The following is a 24,936-nucleotide window of genomic DNA, read 5'->3' on the forward strand; positions in this document are numbered from 1 at the left end:
AGTAAATCCTGCTGTAGCTCGACAGACAGAGCTGCAACGTCTGTCCACATTTGCTGGTTATATCACGCGCTCTCTCTGGGGCCATGTGTTTACTGTTATCTTCTTTCATTTTCATCCTGAGTAGGGATATTGTTACATGTTGCAGTACTGCATAATTCTACTTCGGTATTCAAAATGGCCACCGGAACGATGCGTGATGTCACTAGAAACGCATGTACAGCTGAATATTATCTGTAATACAAGCAGTATCGGTGACAGAAAGGACATCACAGTTTTTTTTGCACATCATCTCCATACCAAAATAAGCAGTACATTACTTACATCATCTTTGGCATTGTAGTAAACAATGTCATCACCCTGAAAAAGACAAAAGATTAAAACAGTTAGGTACAATTTGACGCACATTTTGTTGGCCAGCTCTGAAAACAGTTTCGCTTTCATGATCGGTGAAACGCCTTTGTTTTTGTAACTCATTTTAGTCAGACAGAGGTAACATCATCGCAGATGATTAGACTGAGCAAAGTGCCAAGCAGTACCATCTGCTGTCTGTCTTGCTTTTTTACACTACTCCATACTGAAGTAGAGAGAACATGTGTAAAGGGTAGGAAGTACTTAGACATTAGCGCATTTGGCCATCTGTTTTAACACTACTTATCAACATGATGACAAAAATACCACAGGAGCTTTGTGTCTTTAGAAAGAAACGCTGAGTGGTAATACTGGCCTAGTTTTTAAAGGTAAAACTGGCCTAGTTATTAAAGGTAATACTGGCCTAGTTATTAAAGGTGAATGAGAACACAATCTTTTTTTTTACAATGAGTAAAGATAATGCAAATCCAGTATTAGTTTTGCACCACAAAACAAAAGCAAAAAAATATAAACAAAATTGGTGAAATGAAGGAGAAAAAATAATAGCGTAACACTAATCATCTTTGCAATGGATCAACAGTAATAGCTGATTGATACAGTAACTAAAGTGTCATTTTTAATTCTTGACTGAATAAATAGACAAATCCATTACCTGTACCTGATGATTTGTTTTACAAACAATGAAATGGAGGTTCGGCAAAGCTTACATTGATATTTGTCCTATCATATCAAAAGCATTTCTGTCCATCCCCCAATATGACCAATATGAAAAAAATGAAGCATTAAAAAACAAAAACTAGCCTGTCAGTTCACGATCGATAAAAACGTTTTACTTTTTATATAATAAGATCCAGAGCAGACAAAGGACCCCCTACAGAAAGCCCACTATTACAATATGTGAAAAATAAAAAAGATGCCATTTAACCTCTTATCCCCCGCCTAAATAGAGCGCATTTTCTCCAGTTTGGCTTTACCCAAATCTGAAATCTTCTCAACTGGAGAGCAACAGTGTAATGCCTCATTTGAAAGCTAAAATCTACAAAAGTGATAGTAACCGTTTATACCACATTGCCGTCACGTTTTTGTTGCTTTTTTGTTGTGTTTTTGTTATTATTTCATTGCAATTTTGTCGTGTTTTCGCCATGTTTTTGTAACTTTTTTTTTCCCTTTTTTGCTGTTTTTGTCAGTTTTTTATTGCTTTTTTGTCCTGTTCAAAGTGCAAAGTAAAGTATCCACACGACATGGAAAGCATTCATGCAGAATGTAGTAATTCCCATCAAACTCACCTCTGTTTCAAGACTCCATTTGTGATCCATTTGAAGCTTTTCTGCACTTTTGGCTAATTTCTGCAAGAAGCAAAAACAATCAATGAAACAAATTAATAAAATAACAGTAATTAATAAAAAACTAGGCTTGGTAATAGTCGTATGTGTGCTAGCTTTTATCATGTAGACACAGGCCGTTTTTCTAGGAACAAGTCCCCCTTTTCCCTCGGGCAGTCACATCCTATGTAAAACCAGCATAGCTCTGACTACTAAAATTAGAAGATCTCATTTCTGTCTTTCTTGAGATCTAGTCCTAATGACTTTGTTAATGGATTTATAATGGGTCCGGCTTTTAATCTCTACCTGATCCAAAAAACACACTGTACTATTAATTTCCCATGGGAAATATCAAACCCAGCTGTTTCTACTTATGGGTGTGACACCGAGGGCTTCCAGTCACTCAGAGGAAGATGTGGTGTTTTATGAAATTAAAGTAGATTAATGCCTGAGTAAAAGATGGGCAAATTAATTCATTCAGCTGTGAAACAATCACAATCAATGAGAAAGAAAAAAATAGTGAAAGACACTGCTATTGATCAGTGTTATAAAGAGAAACTTTTTGGAATGACTCACCACTGTGTGCACTGTGCTAACATGAGTAATTTTACATTCAGGCATATAATCAATAAGCACCAGCCCACCGTTTCTGCAACCCAATAGCATTGTACTTCATAATTTCAGCTAATCAAGTATGTTTTTAAAATGTACTTAATGTTTTGGGATAGAATACGATGTTGTATGGATCGTCACAAGTCATTACCAGATTTAAATCTGTTATTTTTGTTTCTCAGTTTTTATAACATATTTCGTACTTCATTACACTTCTTCTAATACTGTAACTTACTGTATAACATACACAAAGTTAATTGCTACACAACCATACAGTGCAATAATAATGACACTGATCGACACTAGGAAAAAATAGCTGTGCTCACGAACACCTGTCTAACAACCGCAAAAAACAACCAAAGCAAAATGCCACATGTGAAAAATTATAATCTCTTATACTTCAAATACTTTGTATTCAAGTATAACTTGGCATAAGCTACAGAAATAGTATCAAGCATGGGCATATTATTGTATATTAGGCATGTATATTATACATGCCTTTCAGTCATGTGACTTTTGTTGTTCTGACAGCCATTTTAAATACCGAAGTAGAATTATGCAGTATTACAACATGTAACAATATCTCTACTCAGGATGTAAAAGAAAGACAACTGACTGACAGTGGCATTTTTATGTACTCATGTAACCATTGCTCCAGAGTAAAAACCCGGCCCCAGAGAGCGCACGTTTATATGAAGAAACCAGTGAGTCAGTGTGTTAGCATGCTACCGGTTAGCATTTAGTTTCAACAACTCGGGCTCCGACCTCTCCAAGAGAAAGCCCTGAACCACACTCTAAACCTTGGCTACAACATGTGACAGAGGTCAGAGCTGAGCTTTTACTGTAGTATTTCCTCAGTGTTCATGTGAGCCACACGTGTTTATCGCGTTGAAGCCAATGGTTGACAATTGCTAACCAGTGGCATGCTAACGTCTTGAGTAGCTTAAACACTGACTCAGACGGAGACTCTGTTGACATGACAAACTGTAAAAATCACAGAGAAAGGTTTTCTGTTTCGTCTTTGATGTGTTCAGTCTAAGGAGTGAAGCAGATCTTTAATCAATCCTGCTGTAGCTCGCTAGACAGCGCTGCTACCTTTTCCACATTTGCTGGTTTCTTCACATAAACGTGCATCTCTGGGGCCATGTTTTAACTGTTATCTTCTTGAGCAATGATTTATGATTACACAAAAATGCCACTGTCAATCAGTTCTCTTTCATTTTAATCCTGACTAGATTATTACATGTTGTAGTACTGCATAACGCTACTTCGATATTCAAAATGACCGCCGGAACTATGCGTGATGTCATTGGAAACGCATGTACAGTGGATAATTACGATGTGCACTTCACACAGCATTGAGTACTGCACAATAAAAGACAGTTTAATGTTATCTTAATTTTCCCCGAAGAAAAATATGTGCTCTGTATCTGACCTGTCCTGCAGTTTTTATTTATTGACACAAAAACAAGCTAATTTGCAGCACAAGTCTCTAGTCTAGACAGGCTTTTATGAACAGTTAAAAAAATACAGTTGCAGATGACACGTGATGCATTCACTACACTAAACATGAGTGCAGTGCTGCTGCTGGTGACACGGCCATGATTTGACCTGCTTTCTGAATTAGCCAAATCTTTTCAGTGATTTTACTTTGAGGAATGCTGCTGGATCAAGATCTGGTCACGTTTTTGCATGATGACGAGAAATGGAGTACCATGAGGAAACAGCGGAGGAAACCCTGCTGTACAAGGGAAAACACTCCACTAAACACAGAGGAAGAGGCACAGGAATTGAACCCAGGACCGTGGTGAGATGAGAGCGCGAGCCTATCAGCTACTATGCTCCAAACTAACTAAGTGAAATGAAGTTGGGAATATCAATCGATACAATATTTAGTTCTTCTGACTCGAAGTACATTGAGCGTGATGAGAGCACACGGCCCGGCCTGGACACACTGTAAGGCACACCTGCCATCTGACTGATGTGTGAGAGTGGGGGAGCACAGGAAGCCTGAGCATCTGCTGTTGAGACTGGCACCACTTTAGTCAGATCTGTCCTGTTGAGCCGCCAGGGGACCAGATAAGGACCATCTCACACATGTCCAAATAAACCCCAAAACATTTGTGTTGACCCTAGGTTTTCACGATGATAAAATGATTTGTCAGAGTAAGATTTGTTATTTCATCTTTTGTTTTTGTGTTTGAAGAGTCAGGAGAGCCAGGACTCGAACCCGTGACTTAAGTGAGAGAACAGTGAACTGCCATTTGTGCAGCAGCCTAAACCATACAACAATCTGCTGGATATCAAAACATAGTACTTGCAAAGGTCCAAAGCAAACTGCATGATTAACAGGTTTAAGAGTAAATCCCAATGGAAACAGATTATTTTGTTCATTTACGTATCCTAACTAATGTGATTTTAATTTGACTGTGACGAAATGTGTAGTCCAAATTGACCCGCTCTAATAGCCAAGAGATTCTTCCCAACGGCAGAGCTCTCAGCGATTTGCACCAGACTGGCATCAACTTCACGGAGTACTTGTTTGAGAACTCGTGTTTCCTGCAGCAAATTATTCCACCCATGCATGCAGTCTGTGTAATTTGGCTGCAAATAACAGCCAAATGCCACAGTCTGTAGCTACTTCGCCAAAATCACATGCAACAAAGGGTGGCTACTCAGGTGAATCAGGGAAAATCAACACAGTATGATGAGGTCCTCGAAGCCTGATGATTTTAGTTCCAATGTATTTAATAATTTCCGACTTTGACCCTGATCCTACACATTGTTATTGACCCTGCTTCACACCAAACTGCTATCTTGCAGCATCAAGCACACTGTAAGTGAATCCGACAAGTTTGCAAAGCAATATTTGATCCTTTGTAGGCATGTACTGTATATAAGACTTAAAAGTTGAATGTAAACGAACACAGAGATAATGAAAAACAAACTGGTGCACTGGGGACCGTCTGGGATTGAAACAGCTGGCCTGATAAGAGCGGCAGCATATATGGATAAATACAGACACTGGCTCCAGGAAGAGACAAGTGACTCACCACACATTGTAAAGCCTTCTAATCTCTTACTGATCACGGGCAGAGACAGAAGAAAGCTTGTGAGGGCTGCCATGCACTGTTGTCTGTAATTTTGTTCCTGTTACTTGGAAATTGGCTGCACAATCTATTGCAAAATGATTGTTATTTGCAATATCAGCTCAAATAATATATCACGAGAATCTACAAATATCACTACAAAACTGAGGTCCTCCACCAAAATTGTATCTTTACAGAACCAAAAATAACAAAAATGCTATATACCCTTATATTCATCTTGATTCAGACTGTTTAAACATCGACACAATTTGACTAGTACCCATAATGTATTTAGATTTCGACTGCTTCATGGAATAACAATATTGAATTGCCATTTTTTCTGACAAGTTTTGTGACATCAATTAAATGTGAGACTATGTTGATGAGTGAACTGGGCAGACCACCTGAGAAAACACTGCATTGATGTGAAAGAGGAATTACTAAACTATTACAAGAATCACATGTAGTTTGGATAACAGTCTATTTGTCTAAACAACAGCGTTTAAACGTAGAGAGACTCCATGGAGTCAGAATCCTTTGTTGTTTGCAACGGATATTGTACTACCTAAAATATAGCTAGTACAGTACAATATTCTAAATCAGAGCTCCTTAAAGTGACTAGTCCAGATCCCGAGCCGGTGGATGTGGACCTGTACCTAATTTTTAAAAATATATATTTTAATGTAGGCTGTCCGACCGTGTCTATTCTATTATTAGTGCTATTGGTACAGCAACAGACCTTTTAAACAAGAATGGACTGATGAGTAAACTTGTTGAGACACAAAACCACTATATCTCATTTGTTCAGAGTCTGTCACTCTCATCAAAAGCAGCAATATTAAGTGGAACTATCACAGGGCCAACTAATCAAATGCTGCTAAAATACACATTCTATATTTTAAAGTCACAATGCGGAACATTCCATGGTTAAAGGCGAGACACAGCAGGGGAACATCTGTTTTGGGGGTGGTCCCCTCTGCTGCACTTTGCCACCGGTAAAAGCTGTACATGTGCAGGAAATGTGCGTATAAAGTTCTTTTTAAGTTCTTTTTATTTATTTATAATCAGTGATGGAGGTAATGCTTACTTTTCTATTCCGGTGTTATTGAAAAAAAAAAAAAAAGCTCAAAATAAACTATTAACTCTTTTAAGAAATGTACCCGGACCTTGACTGGTTGTTGCTTTTTTATTGTGTTGCTTTTTTTATTTGGACCCTGCTGATTTTTAGTCCATGACTCCTGTACTAAATAATTGCTGTCTCCCCTATTTTCTCATCACACACAATCATTCAAATTGTAAAATTAATGAAACATACTGTGGCATATAAAAATATTCTAACTAGTTGAGTGTTTTCCTTATTTTGCGCAGCCCAATACAGTATTTTATTTGCTATTGCCTTTGAGTATTAACTGAAAAATGCTACATTTTACAATTCACTCAGAAAATGAATTGCATTGAGCTTGACTATTGATAGATGTAGCAATAAATCAGTATAGACGTCATCTTTGCGTGTGTTAGCAAAGCAAGCTGTTGGTTCAGCAAACTGAATGCAAATTAGTTCACCACTCTGGGAACGAGTCAAAATAATACTTGAAATAGTTTGACCAATACAAAAATACTACACAAGTATAAAAGCTTTGAACAATACCAGAAAACCTATGGCAACAATTTGAAAGGATAGAATACCCTAAATACTTTATCTACGTTTATTGGGGAGAGTAACATTACGGACTTTTAATCCGAACGCACATTCTCCCAATAACTGCTTTATCTGTTTCAACAGTTTATGAGCATTTTCACTTTTTATGTTGAATAAGAACATTCCTGAATAACATGAAGGCTCTAACTGAGCCTGAGGTATTATTTGATGATCAGATCACATGTTAAAAACGAACGGAGAATCCCACTCATGTAAAATCTAAAGTGTGTGTAATGAGCTGCTGAGAGTGTGATCTTACAGGGATTAGGACTTTAAGAGTGAAGTCTAATGAGTCACAGCATGTCACTGAATCTGGCTTTAATAACACACTTCCACGCTAGAGATCGCCAACCCCCTGTAATTATACTCTCCACGTAACCAGGAGAAGGAGCTCACATATTTATGGGGCAATTTAAGAATTTCCCAAAGCTAAAACATCTAAATAATGTAAAAGTAAATGAACTAAAATAGACGTTATTGATGAAAATCGACGGTGAATCAAATCAATTGGGCCTTTAAGAACCTGTTTATGATGCTACCGTTGCTAGGTAATCGTGGTCTCTTGGAAACCCAGTGCATTAGTCGACCTGCTCCTCAGTGACGGCAACGACTGGGACAGCAAACATTTGTATTATTCCAATGAATTTCAACAGTTTTTGGGCCCTACAAGACAAGAAGATAAAAGACCAGGGTGAATGGAGTCGCAAAGCGTACACTCACACCCACATGTGCTGCAGCCCTAACCACCAGACCACTGTACTTCACAACAAACTTTCTAGCAAAATCTTTCAAATGAAACACAATAACAAACATTTTTTAATTAACAGAGAGAGAGAGACATTTGACGAGGCGCCAATCTGGGAGACAAACGTTATGGTAGACAGCCAAGGATCTTCTGCTGTGCTAATGCAATCCCAAGACTCATTCCTCACAAATCCACATTTTCAACAGCAGAGGCCTCATCTGTCATGTACTATAGCTCCCCACCCATTGTTTTGGCCTGGATAGCAGCACCAGTTTAAAGGAACAGGCCACCGTTTTTACATACTGAGATATGATCTTACCTGAGCTTAGACGAGTTGATGCATACCTGTCTGGTCTTTGTGCGTGCGCTCAGTCACGCACATCAACCAAAGTTGTTGTTAGCATTTGGCGTCTCCCAGTACATTCCTATAGCTCCAAACGGGGTGAAGTTAGAAGCGATCAATCTCTTCCACGGGCACGCACAAAGACCAGACAGTTACGCATCAACTCATCTAAGCTCAGGTAAGAACATATCTCAGAATGGAAAAAATTGTGGCCTGTGCCTTTAAATGTATCTCATGAATGAAAATGTGCATTGAAAAATTACCCCTTTGTACTAAGTTTGAATATGATCGGTGCATCTTTTACCCTTGAGAAAAACTTGACTTGCCAAATCTCAATGTGCAGGTGCTCTTCCATCAAAAAAAGAAAATCCCCAAAGCTTTAAGTGCCACTCACAGAAAAAAACTTTTTTCCTCAGGTATTGTGTTACTGTCCACACTTGACATAACACTTTTTGCTATCACAGCACACAACGCTTAAAACTGCACGCTGTAAGTTCAGACTCTCACAGAACTCATGTAAACAGTGTCAATAACAAATAAGACTGCTGTGTGAAAAGATAAATGATGTTTTCCACTGGGGCAGTAACTAAAGATCTTGTCAAAGAGGCTCTCTTAAAGGGTGATGCTTTAATTATTGATGAGAACTGTCAGGTGAGTCAAAGGTGGCCTGGATATCAGAGACAGTCACGGCAAAAGGTTAAAAAAGGGGAAACTGGCTCTGGCATGATACATGCCAGATTAAGGGGTAAAGGACACTATTTCCTGTAAATCGTGCAGGTTTATATAGCTTCTATAGCTCCACTGGGTACTCAAAACACTTAACATCACAGAACCTCTAATACGCTATACACCAGAGTACACAGACCCCAGAAGCAGTGGGGTGAAGTGTTATGCCCAAGGACACATGCCCGAGTTGGAACTGCCAACCTTTGGATCAGTGGGCAAATGATAAGTCAAGCTTCCTGATCGGAAATACAAAAGACTGCCACTCAACAACCTGCCCTGTGTGCAGAGGCCAGTGCCAGAACGTACCAGTAGAAGCGAAAAAAAGGTAGTCGTAGCTAGCACTAGCTAGCGTTAACATTAGCACGATGCTAACATGAAGCAACGTGTTGTGGTGCATTCATGTGGAATGAGGTGCTCGTTTTCCCGAGATTTGATGTCCCCAGTTGGTTTGTGTTCATGTGGTACATGCTACATGCTAATGCTAGCTAGCGCCAGCTATGACTGATGTTTTTTCGCTTCTACTGAACATTCTGCTGTGAAAAAATATCCATATGGACCCGATTGAGAGTTGACTTTATTTATGTGTGATAAAGAAGAAATCCCAAATTTCCCAAAATATTCTCTTTTATCCTCGGCAAAGCCATTCCCCCTTCTATGACGAGATGCCGTCTGTATCTATTGCTAAACCCATCTTCCACCTGTGGCAAAACGACATGCAAGACATAAATCAAACATAGCACACATGTGAAGGTCATTATGAAGGCTGCAGGATGAAAAACAGCATTAGATTAACCTACAGGTTAGATAATGGACATTACTTCCCCTGTAGCCATAATTCCCCAACCCTTTTAAATTCATAGATCTTTTAAGTGGATAAGCAAATAGTTATGCTCCCTCTATGAGCTGTCATAAACCTGGCACTATTTCACTTTATTACAGTCTTATACCCAGTTCATGTTCTCGATTGTGATGATGTCATAATCTCAAATGGAAGCAGGGACCAACCCATACAACTCTAGAAACCGAAAAGAAATCTCCAAAAAGAAAATGGACAAATTCATCAATCATTATTTGGAAGTGATTGGATTAACAAACTTGTCATATTATTCTTCAACGTAACGCAATTGTTTGTGGGACACTGAACATTGTGACCGTTTTTTTTCCATGTGGATTCATTCATGTGTTCCCACTAATGACAGAGATATTGGCCATATTTGGCTTGACTTATGTATAGTCCGCCAGCAAACAGCTAAAAAGAGTGGGCCACGCCCCCCTTGTAAGACGCGTTGGGGTGGGATATCCCAAACCAGACAAGCTTTTCTTTTTAAACTACAAATGCTTTTTTGTAAAAGATGTTTCCAGATGGTTTAAGAACAATGGCACCAAGTGAGCAGCAACAGAGAAACACTAAAACTGAATGTTCCTCATCTCCTGACCATCATGGGGAAGTTAAAGAGGTGTACGGCTGAGTGAAAAATCAATGACAATGTAACTATGGCAACATCCTGTCATGGCTTAATTGGATATCACTGTGTCCTGCAGCTTGATCGACCCAGACGACTGGCCCAAACCGATCCTAATTGAGTTACTATGGTTTTCTGCTCCGCTTAAACCAATGCATGCTGGTGATGAGCCGGAGCTTCTAAACACTAATTATGTTAAAAAGTCTTACAGGTGAAATAAATATATCACTACCCCTTGTGGTATTGATGCTACAACAAACCATCTGCCTCCGACATTTGGCACTGATTTTAGAACACCAGATGCCTTTTCTATGGCAACTTATTGAATTCAACGTTAAGGACAGGCACAAAAGTACAAAATAGGAGAGATAAAAGATTTATATCTTATGATTTTTTTTTTTTTTTATCACAAAAGGTTCAAAGCCAAAAGACTACAGAACACACTTTTTGTGTGTGTTTTGTCATGTAGCATCACACACTGGAAATCTGTATTAAGCCATCTGGCTGGAGGATGTCTGCTTATATCTGATCACAGCTTGCCCCGAGCTAGGGCTGTGCTCCAATGTCTTCTGTAAGGAAATGAGAAGCAGCTAATTTGTATACGTTTCGCTTGCTTTTTTGCTAAACACAAACAGTAAAATACTGTATGAAAGAGCGCATATTTGCAAATGGTAAACTAATGAACTAAATTTGTTTTTATTTATGAATAATATACATTCATTGGCAACAGTGAGAGTTTGGAGGTGTGCAGAAGTTACTCACCTTCAGGGTATCGGAGCGTTTCGCGAGCAGTCTCTCAATTTCCCCTGCAGCCTTTGCCACCAGCTCTGTTGCATTATTGGTCGCCACACTCAAGTGCGTTCTGTGATTGTTGTATATCTGTTGACAGAGAATATTAGGCCAGTCACATTAGTACAATTAAATCAACAAACTTCCACACATCAAATTGCATAGTACACATTTCTTGAGCTTTATAAGCATCACTACAATTGTTGAAAATTAACAATTGTTCAACTCAATGGATTTTATTTATACAGTATATCATCCTAGATCTGAGTTTCCTGTTTATTTGTGACTGTGTGCAATTTTAAACACCTATATGTCGCTGCCCACTTCATTAATCTTGAGACTATTAAGATAAATTCTTTCTTTGAGTAATCATCCAGGTTTATCGACTGATTCAATAGACTTTATTTATGTATCATCCTGGATCTCTGTGTTTCCCATTCACTAAGTTAATATTATGTTTGGCATACCAAACATAATATTTTTTTATACCATTCTGTGCCCATTGCATCATCATGAAAAGAGAAGACACAGCAAATGGTTACATAACTCAACCATTTACTGTGAAACATGCTGAAAAAGAAAATAAATCAGAGCCACAAATGCCGAACAGCCAATTATTTAGCAGCCTGGGGAGATTTCTTTACCCAGTATTCAAGCTATACCAACTGGAATTTCTGTATTTAATTCTCTCCGTCCAACTGGCATCTGATAAATCTGTACATTTGACCAAGAGTGGTATTAGTAATACTGGAGACCGCCTGCAGTACACATACACATGTTTAAGAACAAATATAAATAATAAAGTCACCTAAAATAAACAAACAGAACATTACACACACATTTAATTTAGAGAGTGCAAGGTAAAGTAGGGAGTTGTGTGAGGCACCGAAAAGAGGATTTTTTTCAAGTGAGTGAGTGAGAAGACCTAATGTCAGTAACACCTGAAAAAACTACCAAATGTGCATTGACTATGGGGGGTTAAATTATGAAGCTTTTGCTCAAGTGCAAAATATGTAGCACGTGCAAAGGTCGAGTAGCAACGCCTTCATTTGTGCATTAATATGTATCAGATTTGTGGCCCATACACCGAAAACACAAGAGATGGGCGAGATCTTGTGCCTGGCGCAAGGACTGCCCTGCTCCAAACGCGTCAATAGACAGGCGTCCTCTTGCTGTTGCACTGTTTGACTGCGCCACTGGCGAGAGGGCGTCGCTTAGGGTATATACTGTATATAAGAATAAGAGGTCGACTGAGGCGTGGTTTATTACAAGTAGTACAGAGCGCTACTCTCCTATAGCAGCCTCACATTCTTTTCCTTGTTTACGTCGCGCTGCCTCGTGTACTTCCTTTGCAGCCGGTGCCGCTGTGGTGCGGGTCGGCACTCGGTCGGCCATAATTGTGTTACTGTGACCCAAACAAAAGCACATGTTCACCCCCCACTCTCCACCATCCCTTCCCCTTGTGGAGTCTGGTTGGAGGAAAAAGGCTGTTCTAAATAACATCATTATTGGCCATTAGCCATGAGAGTCTGCCCTGCCCACTTAATGCGCTAGGTCTAGGAGCTGGAAGATCTCAATGTGCTCTCCTCCTAAACACTAAAGGTTACACTAAAGTCTGCGTTTAGAAACACAAGATCGGGCCCATAATTTCAAATGTTAAATCAGGTGCAACACGGCCACAAAATAGCACATTTTATTTTGGCAGCTTGCACTCACTATTTAGCGCCTGTCTTGATAAATATGTATGGGTTTATCATCGATTGCCATGAATTTCAAATCATGCAAGGTACTAAGACTTGAAAGAAAAACGGCAATCACTGTATCACTGTATACAGGAGGCACATTTCTGTAATGCTTCCTTTAAGTAAGTGCACACTGCACACAGAATGAAATGAAGATGTGTTGCCTAATGTAAAGTTCCTATACATAGTGGTGTGTTTTGACAGCTGAAGATGTGCAAACAGTGCTAATGAGTGAAATACATAACTCTCTGTCTGCTCTTTTTCAAAACTGTCATACAAACTGACAATTTATTGTAAAACTGAACACATTAACATTTGTTGAGATTCAATCATTTCAGCTTACCTCCTTCAGGTCCTGCAAGTGACTGGCTGAGTCTGTCATTGTGATTAAGTCCTTTTGCATTTGGTCGACCCATTCCTTTATTCTGAGAAAATGAAAATAATCAATTAGCCAGCATTTCTACCGCCAAAATCTCTTGCATCGCTAAACCAAATGAATTGATTTTCTGTAATCTCATTCAACGTTGATTAGCACACACACAATATGCTGAAAAGGCAGTTTGCCCATTTGGAGGAGGCATACTAGTAGAAAGACCACGTTATAGCTACTATAAAATGATGCAAGCACAAAAACATTGCTAAAATATGAATTTGGATAAAGGCCACACTTGGGGATGAGCCAGTTCAGAGCACAAACAGTGTCTCATATTGGACTGGAGACCAATTTGTGCTGGCCCTCAAGCTCCTTACTGAATGAGCACACACCGCCAAAGATGGTACTTCTTACTGCAAGTTTAATCGTTATTAATGACACAAATAAAAGCTCAAACGGTTTAAACCTCTTTTAAATGTACTCAGTTGAATGTTTTCCTGCATTAACTGTGGTGCTCCATGCTGTATGCACTTATATGGCCCTCTATAAAAAAAAACTTGGACACACCTGCTATAGCACAAAACACAGCTGCACAACTTATTCAAAATGCATCACAATTACTGTCAGTGTCAGAGCACAAATAATTGAGATATGAACACTTTTAAGCAACTTGAACATTTGGAATATTCTGCAAAAGAGTATATGTGGCACAAACTGTACATTTTAATATTGCACATTGTGAGTATTTACCAATTATTGCTTAGTGAATAGTGAATAGTGAGGACATTGAGTTTAGCGAACCTTAGTTCAGCTAAGGTTATGTATGTAGCGGGTTTAGTGTGCATGGGTTAATGTGAAATCAATACCAGCATACCCCTGACTGTCAAAACATGAGATTAATCTGCGCCTGACAGGTGAGACATGATATACTTACTTTACAGAAGTAGCTGATTTCATTTGAAAGTATACCACCTTTTTAAGCAATGTCACTTAAAGGGATATTTCAGGATTTAAAGGCTATATTTCACCAACCTTATTTCAGCTGAGGGCTACTTTAAGAGCATTAAGTTGTTCGAGGGCTACCAGTTAAAAACAAATCCTAAAGACTTAAACGTACACTGTTCACTGATAGGATATTGACCCCATTTTATATTAAAATAGCTTTATTTTAAACTCATATCGAGTCACAAGAACCGAAATAACTGTAATTTTAAGAATTAGATTCAAGAAAATGAAGTCTTTTACACTTTAGAAAAAGTCCCAAGGGCTACTGGACATGCCCCAAAGGGCCCCTGGGCGCCCGCGGGCACCACGTTGGTGACCCCTGCCATAGACATGCACTACCCTAGCACTAGCCTAGCACCACTAAACTCGTCAAATAGAAGGACTGCATGAATTAAAATATATATATATATATCTCCAGAAATCAACAACACTCTGGATAACTGAAATATAAGGACTGCATGAATAATGAAAAGAAAAAAATCCAGAAATCTACAACACTCTGGATAACTAGGAAATGAGGCCCTATGTCAAAAATCCTGAAATGTCCCTTTAACCATCATTTCTAACCCGTCTTTAAATATTGCTGTAACGAATGTGTTTACACCATCTTCTTTTACAAGACAAAATAAAAAAATGGATGACTAAATCCATAAGTAAATGGACCTCTTAACCTGGTACAGTGGCGTGTGGTCTTTGACACATGAACCCTGTCTGTGTTTTCTTATTTAAAAACATACAGTGTAACGTGAGCTTGCGTTGAAAGCGTGAGTGGCATGGAGATCACATTGTATTTTTAGCCTTTATGGGAGACAGTTGCTTAAGGCTGTGTCTTTACTGTCAGCTTTTTATAAACATTATTTAGAAATAAAAGGAATAATACTATTGCATAAACCAATCTGTTCAGTTAGCAAGCATGCTATCAATTTATCTTAGCATAAATAAAAACTCTGATTTAACCATACATTTTAAGCAAGAGACTTCAGAGAAAGGTCATTTGTGGACCAATGACATATACATATACTGTATCTTGCTGTAGAGTCACACCCATTGAACAACCTTGAAGGTCTATTTTAGGAATAGACCTTCAAGAACAAATGGATCGTTTTAATGACAAAGTTGGCTGCACCTTACTATGCAAAACATTGACTTATTTTTAATACAGTAATATTATTTTTGATAAACACACACCTTTAGCATACACTTTTGCACCTACTCGAATTTGAAGGGAAACAAAATTCCCTTCCCTTAGTCTTGAAGATGTTTTACATGGTTACAAGTTCACAAAAGAATGGCCTGTGCCATTACGGAATGCCCTTTAGAAGCCCCCCTTTCTTATTGTTATGATTTTGCCTCTTCCTGATCCCACCACCAAACAAGGTGGTAGTGGTTTTGCTAGCTTTTAAAACAAATAACTTCTGGGCCTTATCAGTGAAACCACACACAGTATATGTCTCCAACAAAAAATAAAAAATAAACCAACGACATTTTTCAAAGTATGCATGATGGGGCCATATGAGTTAAAGTATGGTGAAATTAGATAATCTAGATGTCACCCTTCTCATGCTTCCTGTCCTATGGGAATCGAGAGAGTGGTATGTAAAGGGGAAGCAGACCTCCGAAATGCCTGGTAAGGTCACATAGTGTCACGGTGTCTCTATAAATACTGCAAGCATATTTTCTTTTTCTTTTTTTTTTGACAACTGACAAGACCATGGAAGTACTCAAGCCTCAGATAGAATTGAAGGGAAAGGGAAATGTCATATTTAAACTTAATCATGAAGGAATTAGATAAAGTAGAAAACAAGAAAGGCTGTGATATTTCCGTGGGAACAAGCGAAAAAATAAGATGGCCACAAGTGAAAGTTGATTACGACATCCGTAATTTTATCCGTTCATCTTATACCTGAACAAAATGTACATTAGGGCTGATGATGTTTCAAAATCAAGATCACAGTGCACATTTTAAATACATCCAGAAGCATTTACTTTTGACCGAAGACTGAGAAATGTTATGTATTTCAGCACATAAAACTACTACAGATTTCGCAGGTTTAATATTACCCATGTAGACAAGCCATTTTGTTGTCTGCATAGAACATTAGATACAGTAATTGCATAATTTTTTTCCAGTCATTTAATTAAATAATTTGCTACTGTTGAGTATCTTGATCAGACTTTGAGCCAAAAAATTTACAACAGTTAATATATCCAGTATTAGAATCTATTTCGATCCACTATTTTATAAGCAGTATCATGACAACCTGGTGTGATATGTATTGAGACACACACAAGTTTTACCAATTTATTCTCAGTCTACGAACATGCTAAAGCCTCAGTATGTAGCTACTGAGCGTATTCAACGTTCTTCATGATGGATGACTGCTGTAAACGAGGGACACACTGCGATATTAGCCGGCTGAACAAAATGTACATTAGGGCTGAACATAAAAATGTTATTAGATTAAAGCAGTACTAAGTAACTCATGTCCCTAGAGGCCATTAGGGCAACTGCAGGTGTTGCAGCATATTGCAGTTTTTGACTTATTAATTGCCCGTGAGAGTAAATACTACGCTGACAGAAAAGACAAATGTAAATACTGTTTAAGTGGCACTAGCCCGCATCTAGCTTTGCCTGTCAGCATGTTAGCTTCTTCTGCGTAATTCCATTAGTGTGTATTTGTGCCTCCGACTCGTAGACAGTGAAGCTGCAATTGCTTTCTGGCCAGAGGCCATTAACACTTGTATTACTCCCAGAGGGACTACGAAAAAGATTTAATAAGGTAAACAAGTTATTTGGTACTGCTTTAACACTGTTTTTCAGAAAGTGACAATAGCACTGTTTTACAAAACTCTACCTCCCTGGCATCAGAAGATACTCTGCATACAGATATTGGCAGATATTGTGAATGAAAATGCCAGATATATGGATTGGTGCATCTCTAATTGAAGAAGAGAATTTAAATAGATTTTATGAATTTCTATCTTTTCACACAGTGCTGTGAAACCCTGTGAGGTGCTCCTAAGCGCTGTGGCACAGCGATTAGTACTGGCGCTTCACAGTTAAACGGTCCTGGGTTCGATCCCAGATCGGATGAGGACTTTCTGTGTGGAGTTTGCCTGTTCTCCCAGTGTCTGTGTAGGTTTCCTCCGGGTACTCCGGCTTCCCTTACCACTAAAAACATGTACAATAGGCCAGAATGAACTTGAGTGTGGTGGTGGGAGGGGCCGATGGTAGCGATTGGCAGCCTCTCTTCCGTCAGTTTACCCCAATGGACGGCTAGGAGCAAATAATTAATATAGTTTACCACTACCAAATATGGTGTGGATGAATAATGACTACAGTGTGGTGCATTGAGAAACCTGGTAACACAGGTTTGAAAAGCGCAAAAAAAAGTGTAAGCCATTATTATTATTATTATTATCATTATCATTATCATTATCATTATTATTATTATTATTATTATTATTATTATTATTATTATTATTATTATTATTATTATTATTATTATTATTATTATTATCATTGCCATCTAAATCCAGAGAAAGGAATACAGTGGCTGATAGACGGACAAGTGTCTCACCGCCTTTTCTCATCACATCTACAGTGGCCGCATCTGTCACAGCAGCTGTCAGCTCAGTGTGAGTGTGTTTCTGTGTGTAACAGAGCACCAGCGCTCATAAAGGGACAGCAGGGGGCACCCTGGGGTCAAAGGTCACAGAACAGGTGCAACTCTTTGCAAAAGCACTTAAAGTAATGAAGAGGGCGGCCCGTTAGTGTACCAAAAGGCTCTGTATTGTATTCCTTCTCATGTATGAGGAAGGCCGTGAGCAAAACTAGAGAGTATGATTATACACATTGTACACAACACAGGTGAGGACATTATGTATTAGCAATATTGTTGGTTTCTAAGCACTGTTGGGAGTAAGGCAGTACAACACACAAACATTTTTACTCATAAAGAACATTGGGCCTCATTGACATGTTCTTATGCACACATTTGTACTTAAGGGCTTCTGAGGAACATTTTTGGCAGTCACAAAACTTGTCCTCTGCTGAAAAGGTTCTGAGAACAGTCTGGAGGACTCTTATGCACAAAAAAAGTCTCCAGTTCTGTAAATAATCACGCTTGTGATGAAACCCAAAAATCTACGTCATACAGCACATATTTCTACATATTAAATCATGTCTTTATTAATTCCAAAATGTAAATATAATTATAATAAAATACAGATGCCCTGTTTATTTAGAAATAAGTTGGTAATATCACTTTTATTACTTACTTTTATTAATGGCAAGTTAAGCACCAATATATTAGTGCTAAAACTTTTGTATGCCACCATTTACAAATAGCACTTAATATGCATTGTATTACGTTGTTTGATGAAGACAAGCGGCGGCCTCGATCTTACAACCTTGTGATTACAAAGGCGCACACTCTCCTCGGTGAGCTACACGGACAGCAAGTCGCACCGCTGCAACCGCATCTATTAAAGGGACTGACCCGCGGGAAGAGAAAGAAACCATTTTGCGATGCACATGTTATATATCTATTTAAACATGTTGTAATGACAGTTAATTTGGGTGCCCAAAGGTTTTTCTTTTGGGGTTTTGGATTTGAGTTTTGCCATTCACATCCTCCTCTGGCTGCCTGTTGCACACTGCACGAGGCGGTGACATTATGCTAATTAGTCCTCACATGCACACGCTTCCAAGTCGGCATTCACCAAACTCAGAACACAGGTGCAAAGTATTTTCCCTACTTAAAATTGTGTCGTGAATCGGGCGCAGTTTCCTGACACTTCGTAAGTACGGATTTAAGAAGTTTCTTTAGAAGATGAATGAGGCCCAATGTTTTTATTATTACAAACGTTGATTACAGCCCTAGTCATGTAAAGTAAATGTGAGACCAAATCTAATATTTCGTCTTCCCCAGAGCAATGAATTTTATATAACTTTTCAAGAACCCCCTGACTCATAATGTGCTGAAATATAAACTGGCCAATCCGAGTGCACGGCCCCGGTGAACAGGGAAGTGGCTCTGATCCCAGAACAGAGACATGAGTCAGCACATGCACCCTTACGGCCAGCATTAGTATGTGACAGTGGTGGAGGCCCCTCAAGAGCTCGTCCTTGTGAGCCCACAATTCAAAAACACTGCCAGTAGCACAGTACTTATGTGATGGTTTCAGTTTTACACATTTAAAGAATCCACAACAAATTGATTTGCAGCAACCTCAAGAGTATAATGACATTGAACACAAGTCACAACGCCCTAAATATTTAGATGTTTTAGGATTTTCCCAGGAGCAAATTATGAAGAAAAGAAGAATAAGAATCTGTGTGCATTTAAATAAAGAGCGAAGGGTGTTCATGTCAAAGTGAATATTCTCAAGTGTACATCTTTTTTGCCAGTGGCACTTTTTGTGCTTCTATCCTAATGTGATTTTACCACTTTTGAGGCAGTGAATCTAGTTATCAGGGATCACAAAACACATTTAAATCAAAACCAGGACAAAACTGCCAAGTAGCAGTAGTAATAGCTACTGATAGCCCTAAGACAGGAAACCTTTCTTGAAGTTAACTCCATCATGGCTTTCAGCTCACACAAGTTTATAATTTACAATCCCCTAATAGTAGAAATGTAGTTTCTAATCTGTTCCTTGACAGAGACAAGGCTGACAGTATTATGGGAAGTAGAGAGAAGATGCACAGCAAAGACACTGAAGCAATGCTTGAGGAAAGCGCTGGATGTAATTGAGCCACAGGGGGATAGCTATTAAGAGCTTTGACTATGAAGCTTGGCATCTCATGAGCAGCAACATACTGGCAGAGCACTAAGAAGCAATCATAACTTCTGTCTGTTTGAGTCCCTTAAAAAAAATAATCATGTCTGTTATTAGGCACATTATCACCCAGAAATGTCTATCAACTGTCCTTAAATGCACTCTGTTTGTTTGACTTCAACTCAGCCTTCTGTCTTTCCTTTTGCCTTTCATGGGATGCCACAGTGAATCATCAGCCTCCATGACCCTGTCCTCTCCACTTTTTTCACATAACGTAACATCCATCATACGTTTTCCCTCTCTACCTTTCGGTCACGTTTTCCCTCTCTACCTTTCGGTCAGATATTTGTAATCGTTTTTTGTTTGTTTCTTTGGGCCATTGGCTTTATTTGACAGGACAGTTCAGGTTGAAACGGGGTAGAGAAGGGTCAGCTGCCTAAGCCTGTTGTTTAGACCTTTCTAAAAATGAAAACATAATTATGTGCTTTCATTTCCTATACTGACCTTTTGTTTAGTTCAAAGAGGTCAAAGAAAAGTTTGTGTTTCGACGTTTAGGTAAATGTTGTTTTGTAAACTACTAAATTGCAATAGCCTTGGTTACAGAAGGCTCTTTGCTTGGTGCTATTTTCCTCGACTTCCTGTCATGTATCAATGGCGAAGCACAAAGTAGACAAGTGTTGATGTGCCTCTTTTATTGAGGTCAATAACACCATAATTGAAGGCTTCGTAAATGTCTTGCTCTCTCATTATCGTCTATAGCGAGATGTTATTGATGCTTCTGCCTGGCTCACCATTTCCCTCTTATCTTGCACTTTGAAGAATCACATAGGTGAGGCCTCCACAGCAGGATTTCTTTGCCCCCTAGCTGGCAACACAGCAGTGGAAGAGCTGTCAAGTGGATGTAGGAGATTGTGATCAAAGGATTGAGCAGCGCAGGAGGAAAAAGATAAATAAACATGCAGGAAGTCACATTTTGCTCTATTTGTGTCTCTGTTTACCAGAAGATTATTCATTGATTATTAAAATAATCATTTTCTAATTAATCAACAATCAACAGTCGATTAGTTGTCGATTAGTCTAGTCACATGGTCAAACTGTGCTCATGGTTACGTAACGTTACTTTAAGAGTCCTTTGCCCGGGAGTGTCATGTGCACTTCTGATATATTTATTCAGGGGTGCTTCATTCTTACAAGTCTACCCTTCTACATAACGTCATTATGGCCTTTTCACAAGATGTATTAATTTTGGCAACACTTTTACTCTTCTAATCAGCGGACACTGACTGACATTCGGCATCTCCATGCTGCTCTCACATCAGTTTGCGGTACAGGCAGGTCTGTTTAACATAGCGCTGATTAATCATTGTATTAAAAAAAAACCAAAAGAAGGGGTGCCTACCTATGTTAATGACAACCCATTAGTCCGATGTCTCATATTCCGAAAATGTTCCATTGGGTCGGGATGCCATTAGCCCGACATCTCGTTAGTCAGAATAAAAGGGACCCATTGGTCTGAAGTCTCATTGGTCCGACCATAAACAGCAGAGATGTGCTCGGAGTTTAGGGTTAGGGTCATGTAAAGCAGCTATTCTCTTCAGCGGACTTGGAACGCGTGCATGGTACATTCCGAGCACATCTCCGCTGTTTATGGTCGGACCAATGGGCCTGTTTTTTCTGACTAAAGAGACGTCGGACTAATGGCACCTCTGCTCAATGGTAAAATTTTCAGAATAATGAGACGTTGGACTAATGAGTTGTTGGACCAATGGCATGGCACCTGTCCCCCGGGTCCTATCAACCAATCACAGGTCATGAGAGTGAACGGTCATACATATATCAATCAGCTTAACCCTGACCCTTCCCTAGCCACTAACCTTAAAGGGACTATGCAGACTTTAAAAATGTTAAAAGTAAGTGTTTCACTACCCCTACATGTTACAGCAATGTCCTAATGTGAAGAATGAGCTCAGACCTATTCACCATGACCAACTTGGATCTAGTTCCTTTAAAGGGGCTAGATCATAGGCTAGATGCAAGTTAGCTATTTTATGCTCACTTCTGCCACCTCAGGTCATACGTGTAACTGCACCTTCTATATTAAGCTCGTGCATGACAGAACAACGGACCCGAATTAACACCTTTTTGAGTGACAGTGCAGGATTTTAGCAGCAGTTGTGGTGAATAGGTCTGGGCTCATTCTACACCTTAGGACATTGTTGGAACATGTAGGGGGAGGAAAATACATAATCATCATCATCAAATAACAAGAGAAAAGGCGCACAAATAATGAGAGAAAAGTGGCACAAACAACGAGAGAAAATTGGCACAAATAACAAGAAAAAAGTGGCACAAATAACGAGAGAAAAGTGGCACAAATAACGAGAGAAAAGTGGCACAAATACATGCGTGGTGTGGTGTTTGGAGAGGTACAGGGCGTACATTGCGGCTCAGCTTAAGAGCACTCCAGGAATGAAATATGGAGCTGTTTGTGCGTGACTCACAATCAGGCGCTCCTTAAACAAGCCGCCTGGGTGATACTACACTTCGCAAAAAGTTACATTTTAATGTGGAGATTAAACGGTTGACCGATTGTTAACCGTTAAGAGCTCAGATTATCGGTTTTAAGAAACATTTGAAAACATGCATCATCCCTAGGTCAAACACTAAGGTCTTTGTGGTCAACAGGAAGCATGAAGTATGAAGGCTTTAAAATAGGGAGGTATGATGGCTGATGTATCTGAATACTATCAGGTGGTTGCCTAAAGGATAACCAGACAATGAAATGGCTTTAAAAAAAAACAAAAAAAAACAAGCACCAGTCGAACACTTTGTGCAACACATCAGATGACCATTTGAATCTGTGTCTAAACAATACTGATGACTGTAGAATGTCACATTGTAAAAGACAACTCTCCTTCTGATAACATGTGACCACACATGCTGCACACAGGAAGCAGCGGCAGATTTTTCGCCCCTCTGGCACAGTGGCCGCTTTGTCCACACCCGCAGTTAGCATCAGCTTATACAGGCTGACAGTACTAACAACTCCCATTGTCTCACCTCTCTCTACAGGTGTTGGAATGAGTTAAATCAGGCCAGACACAAAGGATGTGACACCTGAAAGTATTTGTTCTTGTTGTGCGGCATCACACCTGCTTCTTTTTACATTACTTTCCCTTATCTATTTGATGGTGTTATTAAATGCATGCGATAAAATATTACTATATTAATCTCACAATGGAGAAATTCACCACAGTGTGTATGCCTTATGCCTATGTTGCCATATTCAAAACAATACAACACTAATAGGCCTTTTCCACTGGCAATTACCCAGCCCAGCGCCAGGTCTGTCCGTGTAGCCGAGTGTGTCCACTGGCCAGACCAGGATCAAACAAGGTCAGCAGGTACAAGTTGGGACCAAGCTCAGCCCTGGGCCAAAGTGCAATGAACTGATACTAAAGTGACGTGACCTGGCCTCTGAGAAGAGAGGACAGCCCTCACTGAAACAGGCAGGTCAAACGAGATGTAATATTTCACAACATCATATCACTGTTGATAAAGGTGATGATAGCATTTATGCGCTGTTAGCACAACTTTAGCTGGTGTTAGCAAAACATCTGCATGTAGCTTACCTTCATAGTCTTTTAGCTGCTTCTTTCCTGTAGTATTTGCCTTGGCACCTCTGAATAATTTCAAAACCCCCAACAAAGGGCATTATTTATCAACTGTCATCAAGGCTTGCAAAACTTTTCATTGCCGTGCTGTTTTTCCTTCAGTAATGTGTATTCTAGCGTGCACATCTGTGGGAGTTCTGCCCACAACCACTGCGGCCCATTTGCAGTGAAAATGCTATACGCGAAAAACCATACCATGCGACCAAACAGTTGAATTGTACTACATGGAAAAATGACATTATTGAACCATACAAAAACAAAAACATAACAAGGTTTTACTGTAGGCTCTGGAGTAAGGCTGGGCAATATGGCCCAAACTAATAATAACATTAAAAGTATAACAACTGAAGAATGAAATTAAAAGGAGGCTTCTGTCCAAAAAGGGGAAGAACATAAGATAATGCCGTTTAATGAACTGCCAAAAGGCAGCAGAAAAGCTACATGACGAGCTACACAATACACAAGACCGTATCAATTTCAAAACTACAATTAATAAAATCCATTCTGCACTTTATTTCCACCCTTCTCTGGAGTTGCACAACCCACAAAATAAAATAAAAATACTCTTCTTCTGAAACACTGGAGAGGCACCAAGAGTCCCCTTACACCTGCAGCACAGTCGAGGTGTCACAATGGCAGCGCTGCTCAGGACTAACACCTCAACACAAATAAAAACTTGCTTACTTAAAAGGCTGAGAAGTGAGCACTGTGGAAGGGGCTTTGAGGAGGAGTTTATGAAGTTGATGTTAGGAAATTGAGAGTTGAGAGTGCCAGTATAGTTGGCAATCACAGCATGGAGGTTCCAGGTTTGATTTTGCAGTTCTTGGTGCTTTTTAAGGACCAGCCCTACTTTTGATTGCTTTCTGACAGGAGAGACCTAGAGTACTGAGACATTTTTGAATTTACTTTTTTAGCTCTTACCCTTGAGTTTGTAGTTTTTAGTCAGACCAGGAACTGTTTGGTGACTTGGTTACGTAGCAAGATACATATTAAACACAATCCAGCAGCTAATTAGACTCACCAGCTTTAATTTTGGAGGTGAGGAGCTTCTCTTTGTTTTTTGTTTGCATCATGAAACGAAGCAATGTACTCTGTGAATCCTTGTTTTTTTGTAAACTCCCAAAGCTCGCTCATTGCACATTGCTGAAAATGAGCCATTTCCGTAAACATTCACCAATTGTATTTTCTATAATTTCTTTAT

At 39.2% G+C, this 24,936-nt stretch overlaps 1 protein-coding gene across 1 annotated transcript in view; it reads right to left on the minus strand.

Annotated features, from left to right (window-relative positions):
• The window catches only part of cacna2d1a (calcium channel, voltage-dependent, alpha 2/delta subunit 1a), a 63,580-nt gene that overhangs the window by 33,711 nt on the left and 4,933 nt on the right, over positions 1 to 24,936 (minus strand). The window contains exons 2-5 of the mRNA XM_079582752.1: positions 13,243 to 13,324; positions 11,131 to 11,247; positions 1,656 to 1,715; positions 322 to 357 (exon numbers count right to left, since the gene is read on the minus strand). Of these exons, the coding sequence (XP_079438878.1) occupies positions 322 to 357; positions 1,656 to 1,715; positions 11,131 to 11,247; positions 13,243 to 13,324 (295 nt within the window). The remainder of the gene's footprint in view (positions 1 to 321; positions 358 to 1,655; positions 1,716 to 11,130; positions 11,248 to 13,242; positions 13,325 to 24,936) is intronic.

Source organism: Gobius niger (genome assembly GCF_951799975.1).
Source record: "Gobius niger genome assembly, chromosome: 2".
Lineage (NCBI taxonomy): Eukaryota > Metazoa > Chordata > Actinopteri > Gobiiformes > Gobiidae > Gobius > Gobius niger.